Genomic DNA, 14,701 nt, shown 5'->3' with positions numbered 1-14,701 from the left:
GAGGAAATACCATTAAGAGGAGTCACAACAGAAAACAATTCTCTCTGGCTGTTCTACTATGCTACCTTTGACAGCCTTTCCCACATGTGAAGCAGCAGCAGGGCCTTTGTCCCTGCAAACCTGCTACTTTAGTTACTTACTTTTGCAGTCCATTCCTGAAAACTGAAGCGTGTCAACAAATGAGATTAATTGCATCTCTTCCCCATAGCTGGCTTCTCTCTGCTGCTGTGTTACCTGGTAGGAGTCTTCTCTCAATAGCAAAAAAGCTGGAGCTCTTTTCCTGTCCTGATCTCCATGCAAAGTGACATGGAGAGGATTGAAGCATGCTGTGGGTATTGCTGTTTGGATAACACAAAAGCTGAGCTGCAAATTCTAGGCCTAGCTAGGTCCTTGTGCTCCACTGTCCTTCAGATCTGTTTCCAGGGCCTCTTTTCCTTCCAGCTCCAACACTGAACATTAGAGCAGTGCTAATCAGCTGCCCTTGTCCGAGAAATCGGGCAGCTTTCTGTAGAGTTCAGCCACCTGCTGAAAAGGGGACTTGTAGGAAAGTTTGGTCCCCCTCCTTGCTGCCGACATCAGCCTGAACAGTGGGTTCAGCTGGTGAAAAATTATTTCAAGTAATTAGTATTCCACAGAGCTGTCTTCTCTCTCTTTCAAGGCCACTATTGAAGCATTTTACCATGGGCTCTCCGCCTGTAACACCTGCTAACTGGCATGGTTTAACATGCTCCAGCTCTACCATTGCCAGTTTTTGGCATGCTGTGTCTCTGCACCACTATCAGGAATCCAGCGCTCACCTGCCATGCTGGACAGTCACCTGGTGCAAAGAAATGGGCTGGGACACAACCTATGGCCTCTCTAGCTGTCCACACCCCATTGGTTTCTGTCTCTGGGAGCTGTGTGAGTTCTTGCCTTGCAGAGGCAGCACCCAGGATTTTGGGGTAAAGAGTTGTTCCAGCAGGATCAGGATTGAGGTTCCCAGGGCAGATGGGCTGCTGGGAGCAGCTAATCCAGCAGTGCCCATGGCTGCTGTGCCTGTGGGGAGTCGGGTTCCTGTATCTCTACAGCAGGGCATTGAGAAATATTGTTAGCTGAGGGGTACACAGGGGGAAGCTGTGCCTGGGGGGCTGCCCACTGCCCCCAGCCACCAGCAGCTCTGCCCTGCCCTGCCCACAGCCCCTCACTGCAGGCACGGCAGGGAAAAGCAGCTCCGACCTCCTGCCCACGGCTGTGTGGCGCCAGCATCTGTTGCCATGACGACAGGGTGTCACACCTGCAGAGCCGCCATTCTGGGTACCAATTTGTGAGCCCTGTGCCGGATTTGTCAGATCATTGGTGAGGCGTGTAACCCCCCGGTCACCTTGCTGAGAGAGGGATGATCTGCATTAAGCATCCAACCAGGCATCAGCTGGTAGACATGGGAATGACACCAATTTAAAGCAGACAGGATTTTACACCACAAGCCTATTGCGTGTTGTAGCCTCGTGAGACAAGAAACAAAGACCCTTTCATTTCCACGTAGGGGCAAAGCACAGCCATCTGGATTCCTCCCCCAAGTAGGTACTGAAAACAGTGCATGTGGCACCACCAGCCTCACTGCTGGCCCTGGCCACCCAGGCTGAGATGACCCCTCTCTGCTCCATCACTGCGAAGCACAGGGAGCAGAGCTCACCCTCTGCTGGGAGTTGCTCTTCTTTAGCTAAAGATTTATGGCTGTTTACAAAGCATACAGTAGCCAAACCACCTGAGGGAGGGCCCAGAGCCAGACTGTCATCTCTAGCGCTGCTATTTTGAGTGTGAGTTTACAGCAGCAGCTGTCAGCTGCATGAACATGTCCTTTTCCTGTTTCAGATTCTGTACAATAGCCAGAGTGTGGAGGTGGACGGCCACTCAATGAAGAAGCTCATAAGTGACCTCCAGCCAGACACGGACTATTCTTTTGTGCTAATGAACCGTGGGAGCAGTGCAGGGGGGCTCCAGCACCTCGTCTCAATCCGCACTGCTCCTGATGTCTTGCAAAGCAAACCCATCGCCACAAACAAGTACATACAGGAAGGAAAATTCACACTAACTCTTCCCAAAGTGCAGACCACTGTGCCAGTTCGGTAGGTGTCATTCCTGGGTGGAGAAGGAAGGGTGGGGGGCTAGGGGTTTGGAGAGAAAGGCAGGGCAGACCTCTGCCAGCATTTGGATTCTGTAACCTGGGAGTGAATTTCCAAGCAGGCTGTGTTACAGAGGCAGGCATTTACCCATAATATGGATCATGGTCTTGGCTCTTTCTGAGCAAATATTGATGTGTGATAAAATTAAGACAATTCTCTGACAGTTTGCCCTCACTCTGGTGGGTATACTCCAGATGCTACCGGCAAAAATACAGTTGAGGATCAGGAGGGACTTTCACTGACACCGTATAATATCCTTTAAATAAATAATGCCTAAAGCCTCAAGGAGATTAAAAAAGCGAGTTTGTGGAAGTCTTATTCGTTACTGTGGTATCCTTGAGCTGAAGCACAATTTCCCCAGGGTTCTTGCTACAATCCGATTATATAAATGTCCTTCTCACGGCTCCTACACCACCCTCTGGAACTCAGTCTGTAGATCTTCATTATTCTAATGAGTGGTAATGGCAGTATTCTCATCTCTGGAGCAGCTGGAAACCAGCCTTTTCCTTACTGAGCTCTTTTGCTGTTTAAAGGTGGGGAGAGGAGTAGGTCATCCTTGAGTCATATGGCACACATTATTTGGTGAACTGCCAGAGAGATGGCTCAGGGTCCAGTGTTTACACTTCCTTCTTTTCTTCCTTCCTTCCTTCCTTCCCAGGTGGTACTACATCGTGGTTGTGCCAGCAGACCAGAGCACCAGCACCCTGACTGCTCGGTGGCGGACGCCTGATGAGATGGAGCTGGACCAGGTAGGAGCCTGTAGCTGCTGCTGTGATGGAAGTGGTTCCCAAACAGCCCAGCACACTTTTTCCAGGCCTCCTGGCAGCAGCATGATGCAACAACACAGGTGCAGGCTGCCCATCAGAGATGGGGGCTGTGGGATGGGTGCCCACTCAGCCTTTCTTCATGACACAATGTAAGAAGGAGGCTGGAGTCAAGCTAAGGAGGAGCAACCTTCCAGAATGTGCCCCCTTAGGAGACCACACTTGAGTGTCTCAGAGCTCTGGCCAGATCCTGTTACAGGTCATACAGTCCTTCCAGCCTTTTTCGTATGAAATGACCAATCTGTTATTAAAAATAAGCTAGGAGAGAAAACTACTGGTTTCAGTTTATTAAGCTTTTTTTGTCAGGAAGCTTTCCCTCTCTGGACAGGACCTAAGCCTGCAGTGTAGATAAAGAGTTCATTCTTGAGTCTAACAAAACACGCAAAGCTCCCTTCACACCTGTTTGTTGTAGGCTTTGAGCATTCACCAGCCATTACCCCAAGAGGCAGCTTGTCCTGTGCCAGGGGTGCTCTGACACCTGAGGCATGTGCAGGTGTCAGGAGAGTCCCACACAAAGGTTTTGTGGGCTCTTTCTTCCCCACACACACCACCACCCCCAAAGTGTAAAGGAAAAATTCCAATAAATCATGCACAGAAAGATCCATTAAGATAACAAAGCTGCAAGCTTGAAGCACTCAGAAATGACAGTCAGAAGCTGCAAGTCAGCCCTTGGCTTTATTTACACAATCACACAGTCGCTCTTGAGAGGTTCCAGCTCCACAATGTGTATTTGTGGTTCTCTTCTGCAAAATGAAGCACAGCTATGTGATGGAGAATCACCCACAGGTCTCCTGCATATTTTCATTGCAGAAGTTCTCCAGCATCACAGATGTCACAAGAAAAAGAAGACCAGCATGAGGAAGGTTGCTTTGGTTTTCAGCTTTAGATGGTTGAAAGCCATTGAAAGAACTAGTGTCTATCTCTGTCTCACCCAGCATCAGGCAAATTATTTAAACCAAAATTTTCATTAGCATCCAGTGTCTTGCATATGTTATGTTTTTGAGTGCTCAGTTTGAATCCTGGAGCTCTCATTTGCAAAGCCTAATCATCCCAGCTGCAGAGAAAGTCAATAGGAGCTGGATACAGTCAGTGCTATAAAGAAAATACTAAGTTTTCTTGAAAAACAAAACAAGCTGATGTCTTTTCAATTTGACATTCAAATTTAGTAGACTTTTTTTATATTAAATGTTGCAGTGTTTCTGTTCTTCATCTGTAAAATTGGGATAATCACTTTTATCTTGACTCATATGGGTGTTTGGAAGATAAGATCATTAATGTTTGTGAAGTACGTGTAATAATATAGTGATCAGCACCATAGTAAAGCCCATGAGGAAATTATTAATTTTGTCTTCAGAGCTGGATTTGAATAGTAAGCAATAAACAAGGCCTCAGGCTGCATAATGCAAAGAAGAAAACAAAATGTGGACTCTCTGCTCTTTGATTAAGCACTGTCTGTCCTGTGTATTGAACAAAGCAGGGGATTTGCAGAAAAGATAGTCTGTAACTCTGCAGTCAAGGGTGCAGCACAATGCACGTATATGATAAAGCTGAATTAATTTTGCACAGGCAGTATTAATTTTCTAATTTTTCAGGATCTGAACTTTGCAGGCCTAGCAGTTTTCTGATGCAGTCTTTTGCTGTGCATTTCATGTACAAGTGGCAGAAGCCTCCCGCAACCTTAACCACAACTAGAGCCCTGTGGTTTTGTGTAACATGCACATAGAGCTGCACTTTCTGCTCCAAAGAGCTCAGCTGTAATCTCAGCCAGATGCAAGAGATGGGTGTAGGAAGCAAACTCCACACTCCGAAAACTGTCATTCTGCTTTCTCCCCTCGGGATTACAATGACATTTGCAAAACTAAGATTTCTTTGGCCTCTTTTTTTATTTTGTTGGGTTTTTTTTTTTCTTTTTTTTTTTTCTGGTGATATTATAATGACAAGGTATAGTTCTCCTAAATTGCTTCTATGTGAGTACTGATAAGAGGACAAGGATGGACTGTCAAGGGGAAAGATTAAGGGGTTTCTTACCCAGCTTCTCCTCCTCAGGGGGAGTAAGCCCAGTTCAGCAGCATGACTTTGTGTGTACATCACTGTCCCTAGCCCTCTGATGTTCCACATCTGCCCTGACAATGTTGCATTGACAAATTTCTGTGTGAAATATATTTCATCCCTCCTTCTTCATTTTGAATTAGAATTTCTCTTCAAAACTTGATGTTCATTTTTATTCATTGGAAAAAGAGATCTTTAAAAATGTGAGAGTCATTCTTAGCAGTGCAATTGGATTTTTGTGCATTATATCCTTTCTCATTAACTTGTGGCTATGAAATTTGCCATTTTTACTCTGAACATTCCATGAAATCTGTTACCATTCTGTGTGGTTTAAACAATGTTCTGCCTGCAGCACAGCAGCAGGTGAGATACAGGGACACTGACAGAAGGAAAAGATACAGCAAATGTCACTTTTCCCCTAAACATCAGCATTAGCTGTAGTTCACATCCAGTGTCTGTAGAGAGTGTGAGTTGCTGTGCAGACCAATAATTAGGCCACAGAACATGGCTTGGTTCCCTCACAGCCCATTGGGGTACATGACTCGGGGACAGTCACAGCCAGGCTGTCTCAAACCTAACATTTGCCATGTCAGCTTCCCAGGACTCTGGATGCTTCCAAAGTTGAGATCCTAGTGGATGTTTTTGCAGTGAGGTTCTGCAGACAGATGCTCCAGCAATGCCTAAATGGATAATACTTGCTTCTGGCTCCTTAGTACCACCAGATACAAATCAAACCAAATTACCTTCTCCTCCCTTCCCTTCACCCCTGCTGAGTGCTGCAGCCAGGAAGGTGACAGCGGAAGGTGCTGTCATGCTGTCAGCAGTGGTGATGGCACTTTGTTTGTCCCCAGCTGCTGGAGGCCATAAGCCAGGGGAGTCAGAGCAGGCGGCAGCGACGCCAGGCAGACAGACTCAAGCCCTACATTGCTGCTCAAGTGGATGTGCTGCCTGAGACCTTCACCCTGGGGGATGAGAAGAACTACAAAGGTTTCTACAACAAGCCTCTGTCTCAAGATCTGAGCTATCGCTGCTTCGTGCTGGCCTCGCTGGAGGATGGGGACACGGTAAGGACTTTCTGGAGGGGCACAGCCTGTCCTAGCTGAGCTGAGCTGGGCTCAGTGCAGGCAGGGTGAGCAATTGCTGCAAGGCAGGATGACAGTGTTTTCTGTGAAGGGAGGAGGGAGGCTGCATCGCTGGCCTGAGCGAGCGGAGGCAGCCATGGGAATTGACTTGATAAATGGTGTTTGTGGAGGGAAATGGCACCGTGTGTTCCACATAACAGATGAGTGTGGAGGACAGTGTCAACACACGTTCCGCATAAGCTCGGTTCTGGCTTGCAGGGCTGTGCTCAGAACCTTGGCACATGGTTGGGATGGGTTCTCATCCTGCTTTGGTTCAAGTAAGTGTCTGTAGAAAACAGTCCACGAAATCCTACCCTGCACAGCAACTGCTGAGACTCTGCACTGAACAGGATGCTTTCCCTGCAAACCTGCCCTCACAGGCACTTCTCTGCCCAGAATCTCACTCTGAGGTGACATCTGGAGAAGAAAACCTGTCTCCCATCACAGTGGATTATCAGCAGGGCAGAGGTGCACGCTTCCCTGCTGTGTGGGGATTCCTGCTCCCACATGTCTCCCTGCTGGAAGCCGGCAGCACACGGGGCCTGGGCACAGGAGATGCTGATGCCATAAGCAAGGAGCAGCGCTGCCAGACCTGGACATCAATGCTCAGCTGTAAACACAGGGCAGGAGTTGTGGTGGCAGCAGTAGCAGCAGCCAGTGTGTAAATAATGGAAATAATAGAGATGTGCCAAATCCTTTGGTTGGATTTCAAGCTGTGGCTTCCTTCCTCAGCCTCATTTGCTTGTAATGGCTCATTAGGGCTGATCAGGTTCTTCATTACTCATCCAGCTCATGTGTTCTTGTGGCAAGATGTGTACATCAGTGAGGGAGAAAGAGTCACAGATTAACAACAAGGTAAGGCAGAGGTCTTGAGATGACTATCCTGACAATCCCTTTCAAGAAGAGGTGACCGTAACTAGTTGATCCCAACTATAATCATCATCTTCTCACTAGCACAGACCTCTAGTAAGCCACCAGCCAGCAGTAGCACTCCTACAAACCTCCTATATACCCTGCTCCTACAGACCACCTTTCTGCATCCCGTGCTGCATCATATCCACTTTCATTTGGATCATGAGGCACTCAGTCCAAGGCTGTGCACTGTCTCCCCCACCCAGCTCCTCTGAAATTGTTTGCTCTCTAGTGTCAGCAGGAGAGGATAACATTGCCTTTCTTCAAAGGCCGAGGGAATGTGGTTGAAACACTGTCTCTGGGAGCACGGGCACCTGCACCTCGCAGTCTGCCTTTGGAAATGCCACTGAGATAACAGTCCTTCTGATCTCTTCTGCATCTGACTTCCATTGGAAGGCAATGCCTCCAGAGTGTGTCTGAAAAAATACGAATCTTTGCCCCTTACACAAAGCTTTGGAGATGGTCACACTTTGCTGCATACATCAGCATGTGCTGCTTCCCTCCCCCACCACTGATGCACCTTGACCTTCCTGGGGAGTCGCAGGCAAAGCCTTTTTGCTCCCTCACAGAGTAGCCACTTGCCCAAGAAAGGGGAGTCACAGGCTTTCTTGTCTGTGCCATGCTCAGAGCTACAGATGACTCCCTGCCCTGTTGTTTAAACTGGACACAGGGGTGTAGGAACAGTCTGATGGGTTGCAGTGGTCCTGTGCAGACATCCTCTAAGAACAGCATTAAACCAGGAGCTGGCAGCTATTTCAGTTACTGAAACAGAGTTTTGTAGGGCTGAAAGGTTTCACAAAGTGGCAACCACCCCCCTCGCTTCTTTCCTAGACAGTGGCATCTCTGCTGATAAATCTGAGGAGAGCAGCTAGGATGCTGAACTAGTGCGTGCTGCCAGAAGGATGTCCCAGATAAGAGCATTTTCTGTACTCCATACATGTTTGAAACCAGCCTGGCTGGGATCAAGGGCACCTGTGAGAGTAAATCAAGATGTGCATTTGTGTGACACCAGCAGGCTCTTGATTTTTCCCTTTCTTCTCCTCATATATGTGAAGACGTTTAAACTTCAGCCTTAAAGCAGGAGATTTATAGATCCACAGGCACCTCTTCTGTGACCAAAACTTTCTATGGCAGGAGCAGAGCTTTCTAACTCCTTAGTGCCTGGCAGCAAGTGCTGCTCAAAAGCCACAGGCATAGAACTGATACAGCTCTAGCCCTCACTAATAGGTAGAAAGGATTTCTTTTTGCAGCATTTAACCCTTCTGACCCAGCACCACTGTGCTGTGAAGGCGCAACACAGCTCCATAAGCCTTAGAAACAGCAGAACACCAGGTGCAGTGTCATTTTTCTGCAGGAAGGGTTTGGGTCTCTGCTGATTCTGTCTAGCTAGTGGGGCTAGAAAGCTGTCCTTTCAGGTTATAAATCACTAGGCTGCCACGTTGCAGAAAGGAAAGGAACCTGTAAGAATGAGCCTCTTTCTAAGGTCTGTTTATCAAAGACATCAGGTAGAAAATGTTCCTGTCATTCCATTCCTTTAAGAAAACCCGCCTCACCCAGCAGGGGTTTTCCTAATATAACTCTATCTTGAAGAGATGTGTTGATATCAGCACAGCAGGTATCGTAAACCACTTAGGAATCATCAGCCAGCCTCACTGTTTGATTGTTTGGGACTCAAAAGCTTGTGATTTGGCTCCAAGAGAGTCCAGGGCTGGCAAGGGGCTCTTAGCTGGGCTTCTTGAATTTTGCACCTCCAGGTCAGGTTTGTCAGCCATGGAGGTGCTGGCACTGGAACTGTTTCACACCAGCAGAGTTGCTGGCACTCAGAATGTGTCAAACCAGACAGAAACTGTTGTCACAGCTTGACCTCCACTGATGCCAAGGGAGGGAGTATGTCATGGTATGTGCCTGGGGTTTGAGAAGTGTGACCATTCTCTGCTAGCCAGAAGGAGGGGGAAACCTCATCATTTCAGGGATGTAACTGTTGCTTTAGCATAATGGACGCTTGCTTTTCTCTCCCTCTCCTGCCTGTGCTGTTCAGAAGAGATATGCAGCCAGCCCCTACTCGGATGAGATCGTGATGGAAGTGGCATCAGCAAAGCAGCAGGATGAACCAGAGATGCTGTGGGTGATGGGACCTGTCCTGGCTGTGATATTAATCATCATCATTGTCATTGCCATACTTCTCTTCAAAAGGTGAGATCCAGTCTGGGACGTGGCAGTTATGGCATGAGCCCTAGAGGTGCTGGAACCTTCCGGGCCTTCCTTGTGAGGAGGGTACAGGGTGCTCTGACAGACAGTCCTTGGTGGTCATGGGGAGGAGGAAGGTCTCTACCTGGCACAGCAGAAGGCTGCTTTGTAAGAGAGCAGAAGGGCTGGGTATGCAGAAGGTAGTTGTTAACATCAGTCCCAGAACACAGCTGCTGTGGATTCTGGAAGCATTTGAACAGTGGGACGGAAGAGAGCAGCTTTGTCCCTAAAGCCAGTCTGACTGCGCTCTCATCACGACTTGGATTGGCAGCTTGAGAACTTCTCTAGTACTGGTTTTCTATAGAAATTGCCTGCTTGATCTGTGGGAGCTGCCCCCCCTCCTGTGAATTTTGACTGAAGAACATGACCTTGGTGTAGAAAACAGGGCATGGATGTGCCAGGCTGAAATCAGAGTGGAGCTCTCTTCTTACGGCCTCTCAGTCCTGCTAGATCAGAAGCACCCTCACACTGTGCTCCCCGTATGAGCAGACACCTCCTTTTGCCTCTCAGAGCAGTCCTGCTCCAGTTGTGACTGTAGCGTGTGATGATTGTTAGTCCTCTGGAGGAGCCATGGGTTGCATTTGCATGTGTTCCTGTAGCCTGTTCAATTACAGTAGGTCATTCTCTGTCAGCTCAGCTCTGAGGTTCTGCTCCTCCTGGGCTCTCTATTTACATATGTCTCTCTAGCTGGAGAAGGGAGCTGCCTTTGTTGTCTGATTAAATGGAGTTCTGCTGTGCATGTGCAGTCAGTGCCTTTCTGTCTCAGTGATCATCTCCTTTCTTCTGTTCCTGCTTTTCCCTGGATCTAGTAAGCAAGAAAGGTATGAATCCATTTTGTCTTTTTGTTTTCCTAAAATTTCAAGTCTATTTCCCTTTTTAAAAGTCAAGCCTGAAGCTATTAAGGGGCATCTTTGTTTTTAGGTGTGTGGAGCATGCCAGCCTAAGGAGTTTACAAAGATTTTGTTTCCTCAAAGGTATCGGCCTCCTAGCAGTTGACAGCCTCTCACAGCTCTCAGGGAGAATTTCCAACATAAAGACTTCCCAGATTGCTTTCGCAATTAAATTAAAAAAAAAAAAAACAAAAAAAAAAAACTACAATAACAGCAATTATAGGGGTTCCTTTGTTTTCTCAGTCACTTCAGACTGAGAGCTGTTCCCTCAAAAATGCAGGCACATTCCTGCAGTCTCTAATGAGGAAGCTTTGAGGGAATACTAGGCAACTGTAAGAAACAGCACGTTTGCTGGTCTTTAATGAGAAAAAATGGCCCCAGAGGGGATTTCTGTACCAGGGCCCTATAGAAGCTATTCCCACCTCGCCTTAGCTTTGCCCTGTCCCAGAGTTGTGTGGGTGGAGCACCAGGAAGCCCTGGCCTGCGGTGCCCAGACGTGACATACATGTCCCTGCTGCATCCTCGCCCATGGGGGAGCAGTGTATCCTCTTCCAGCACCCCCATGTGCTCAGAGTGATGCTGTGGTTTAGCTGTCCAGCCTCTCTGTGGAGGCACTTTCTCCCAAAGGTATCTGTGTGTAATATTCACAGTGGCAAGTCTATAATGGGAATGAATTGAAGCTGAGCAGCAGTGGACAGCTTGGAGTCTGGAGGATGGTTTAGGAGTTGCCCTGACTGGGCTAAGGAGACAGAGATAAAGTTTAATTATGTGCTGTGCCCATTCCCCAAAAAAGATAGTCCAGTTTGCGTGGGGACTGGTACACAGCAGCACATTGCACATCCTGCTGTGCTCCTGATAGGAGGTTTATTTGTTGGCTGTGTATTCTCCATTCTTTCTATCAATGCTGTCAGTCCTTCAGCTCTTTTGTCTTGGTCCAGGCAGCTGGAAGGCTTCTGACATGTTGAGATGCCTCAGAGTAGTGTAAGACTCACAAGCTGGTTCTGTCCATTGAACAGCTCCAGTGTTTGCTGCAGCCTCAGGCTGCAGATGGAGCTCACAGGCTGGGCCACACAAGGAACACACGCAGGTTTCACTCATGATTTATGCACTATGTTTTCTCTAAGTGCCTCTCATTAGCAGCAGCCCAGCATGCCCAGCCTCTGATGGAAGTGAAAGTGCCTTGTGCCTGTGAGAGCATTTGGGATCATGCATGGTTCAGGGTCATTACTAGCCAGGGATGCAGCTGCCTTTGTGCAGAACCTGGCAGCTCTTCAGTGTGCTTCCAGGGGCCTCACGAGGAGGACCAAAGCAGAGACTGATTGTTGCCATTTGCAGGCTGGTAAATGTGCTAGCATTTGTGTACAGCAGCAGTGCTGCAGCTCCCTCTCTTCCAGGAAACAGCAGGTCAGCAGAGGGGTTCAGGCAAAATCCATTTGGGGACTGTAGCCAAAAGACAAAGTCTCTGTGTATTTCTGTATGCTCAGTCTGTTGGCCAAGTGCCAGGGTCAGCACAGGCTCAGAAGAGAGAACTGCTGTGCTGCTCCTGCCCAACACCCTTCTCCAGCCCTTGGGTATACCCACCATATTTGTAATCTAGAGCTAGAAGTAGGACCTAGAGATTCACTAGAAACTCTTCTTGCATGATTATATTTTCTTTAATATTCATTTGTCCACTTTTTGATTGGATCTGTTCCTGCTTTGCCTGTGAATTCCAGCAAGAGCCTGAGGTGGTGGCATTGCTTTAGGCATAAATATAGCATGAAGAGACAACATTGTATTTTATTGTTCCATTAATACACGCCTTGGGTGCCTTCAACCATTCAAGACATGTATTAATGGCCCAATAAAACACACCCTGAAGAGCCTTTATACTATTATATTACAGCATTCTATATTTAAATATTTCTAATACTTGAAAAAAATTTTATTATATCCTTCCACTGTAGGAAATAGTTCCTAGAGACAGTTAGAGGAAACAGCATCATGCATCTATCTGCATTTTCTCTAATAAATACTGTGCAGAATACCACATTTCAAAACTGCCTCACTAATCAAACATCTGACATTGCTTATATATAATCTTTCCTGTGTCATAGATGAGAAATTGGAGGCACAGAAGATGATATGACTTACCTGGAGCCCCAGGAGCCTGGGATGCACTTGGCTGTCTGGGACACAGGGACTCAGACTCCCTCCTAGGATGATTCATGCCAGTCTCTGCCAGAGCTTACCTGCTTGTCTCTCCTCTCTGTCCACAGGAAAAGGGCACATTCCCCCTCTTCCAAGGATGAGCACTCCATCGGCCTGAAGGACTCACTCTTGGCCCACTCATCTGACCCAGTGGAGATGAGGCGGCTCAACTACCAGACTCCAGGTAAGGAACAGCTCATCCTCTTGAATCCTGCTTCCTCTGGTTCCCCTTATCCATGTCCCCGTGCCAGAGGCAGAGTGAGGCAGAGTGGCAGTCCTTCCCACCCTCCAGGAGATGCACACTTTCTCAGTCACTGTGACACAGAGTGGGCTTTAGACCAAGGATGTCCAAGTATCTACTCTGGGTTGCAAATCCTTCTCCCTGGCCCTGTCACTGCAGGCCTGTGGGGCTGGGGAACCTGGATGGGGCTGGCCTGTGTTGTGTGGTGTGTGTCAGATACGGTGTGAAGCTCATTACAGTTGTCCTGAGCTGGGAGGAGCCTCCATGCAGTTGGGAGTGTCCACACCTGGGATGTTCCCAGGTGCTGAACTGGCTTCACCCTGGCTGAGCTTCAGTGCTGAGCACAACTGGTGCAGTGTTGGCCACATGGGCTGCATCTGGGGCAGTCAGAAGGTACATAGAGCTCTTACACTGCTAAAGGTGTCCCAGCACCTTCATTCTGGGATCTTTGGTGTGCTGACTCTCCTACTGTGCTCAGCTAAGTGTCAAGAGAAGAGCTGCCTGCAGACTACGGTGCTCTGCAGCCAGTGCTGTGACCCACTGAAGGACTCTGCTGATCATGGTGGTCTCAGTGCAGAGGATGATAGTTCAGTAAAAGCCATTCTCTGCATGCTGCTGTCACTGGCCTGGGATGCCTCAGGCTGTAGCTTCGCCAGCTCATGGAGGCAGCTGTACTTCACACTGCAGAAAGGTCTTGTGCTGCTGCTTTGTGTGTGCACGTCTCTGATGGCACTGAAAGCACAGTGCCTGTCATTGTAGTGATCAGAGACAGGCTCGCCCTGACTCGTTCAGAGCCTTTCAGAGAGTCCAAGTCCTAGATGAACTGAGGGAGCACTTGGGCTTTTGTGATGGAGGGAGCAGTTCAGCAGCAAATGAGGCACATACAGCTCTCTTCTAACTTGCAGCTCCTCTAACCTACTTTCCTTTTCCTCCTGCTGCTCATTCATCTAAGAGCTTTCATCTAATAGGAGAGTTTTGAAGGGGCCATTTACTGATGTAAAACTGCTGTGTCTGGCAGGGGGGGCAAGAACAGCCTTTCCTGTTGCCACTCAGAGCAGTCTGGCTCACACCTGGGGTGAGCTACACCAGCACATCTTTTTCTGTGCCAGGGCAGCTGTCAGAGGTCTGTAGTTAGTGCATCTCCCAGGCAGAACCAGGGCAGAGCTCACGTGTGGGCAGCAGCAGGCTGGTAGTTGCCAGCAGAACTGGCACATTAATTGGTCACAGCACAGCACAGGATGGTGTCACAGCTCGGGAGGAAAATGCTGTGGGGAGCAAGGAAGGCACGTGTGCCAGAGGAAGAGCATCTCAACAGGCAGATCACCAGGAGCAGCACTAGGGAGGGGGTCACACCCAGTCAGCAACAGCATGCAGCTTCTTGAGGAGGAGCACAGTGTTAAAGAGGGCTGCTCCAGGTCAGCTGTGTGTGGGGACAGGCCTCTGTGACATGTCTCCATGTGGGCACAAAAGCCATCTTTGCTGTCTGCTTGTGGTTTGCATTGTGTAAAGAATTGTGACAAGTCAGGCTTGCATCTGCTCCCATCTGCAGAGAGGTCAGGGTGTTTGCAACAAGGATGTCCCTTGCCAGACCTGTAGCAAGGTTCAAGAACTTCCATCAGAGAGACAGGGAGCCAGGAAATTTTCTTTTCCTGTCTGTGAGTGAGGATAAGCCAAAGATGCTGTTCCTTTGGTAAGTTTGCAGAGCTCTCTGGAGAGACAAAGCCAAGCCAGAGTGCGCAGTTTGCTTGAGACAGCAGCAGGACCCTGGAATACTGCCAGACAATGCTCCCCTACCAAGAGGCAGCACTCTGTCCTCCTCCCCTTCTCCCACTGCATCCCTTGTGAGTCTGTGAGGGGTGGAAGCGGGTGTTGTGCAGCTTGAAGTGACTGTTCCACTCCTGATGAGCTTGTCCTCATTAATGAGGCGCATGAAATCCACCAAGCCCAGTGGGCCCAAGCTGTTGCCTCTGTCACCTGATGGAGGTTGAGGCAGTGCTGTGAGGATGCATTGACAAGAGGTGCTGGCCACCAGCCCTGGTAGTTGGTCTCCCTGCTGGAGCTTGCT

The 14,701-nt window shown here is 48.6% G+C and overlaps 1 protein-coding gene across 15 annotated transcripts in view; it reads left to right on the top strand.

Annotated features, from left to right (window-relative positions):
- PTPRF (protein tyrosine phosphatase receptor type F) overlaps positions 1-14,701 on the top strand; it is a 375,029-nt gene that overhangs the window by 330,242 nt on the left and 30,086 nt on the right. For all 15 annotated transcript variants that reach the window (XM_072932782.1, XM_030278944.4, XM_030278937.4 and 12 more), the window contains 5 exons: positions 1,852-2,105; positions 2,821-2,911; positions 5,887-6,099; positions 9,107-9,261; positions 12,464-12,579. In XM_072932782.1, coding sequence (XP_072788883.1) covers positions 1,852-2,105; positions 2,821-2,911; positions 5,887-6,099; positions 9,107-9,261; positions 12,464-12,579 — 829 coding nt within the window. The remainder of the gene's footprint in view (positions 1-1,851; positions 2,106-2,820; positions 2,912-5,886; positions 6,100-9,106; positions 9,262-12,463; positions 12,580-14,701) is intronic.

Source organism: Taeniopygia guttata, chromosome 8 (assembly GCF_048771995.1).
Source record: "Taeniopygia guttata chromosome 8, bTaeGut7.mat, whole genome shotgun sequence".
Lineage (NCBI taxonomy): Eukaryota > Metazoa > Chordata > Aves > Passeriformes > Estrildidae > Taeniopygia > Taeniopygia guttata.
This window is presented reverse-complemented; position numbering and strand designations above follow the sequence as displayed.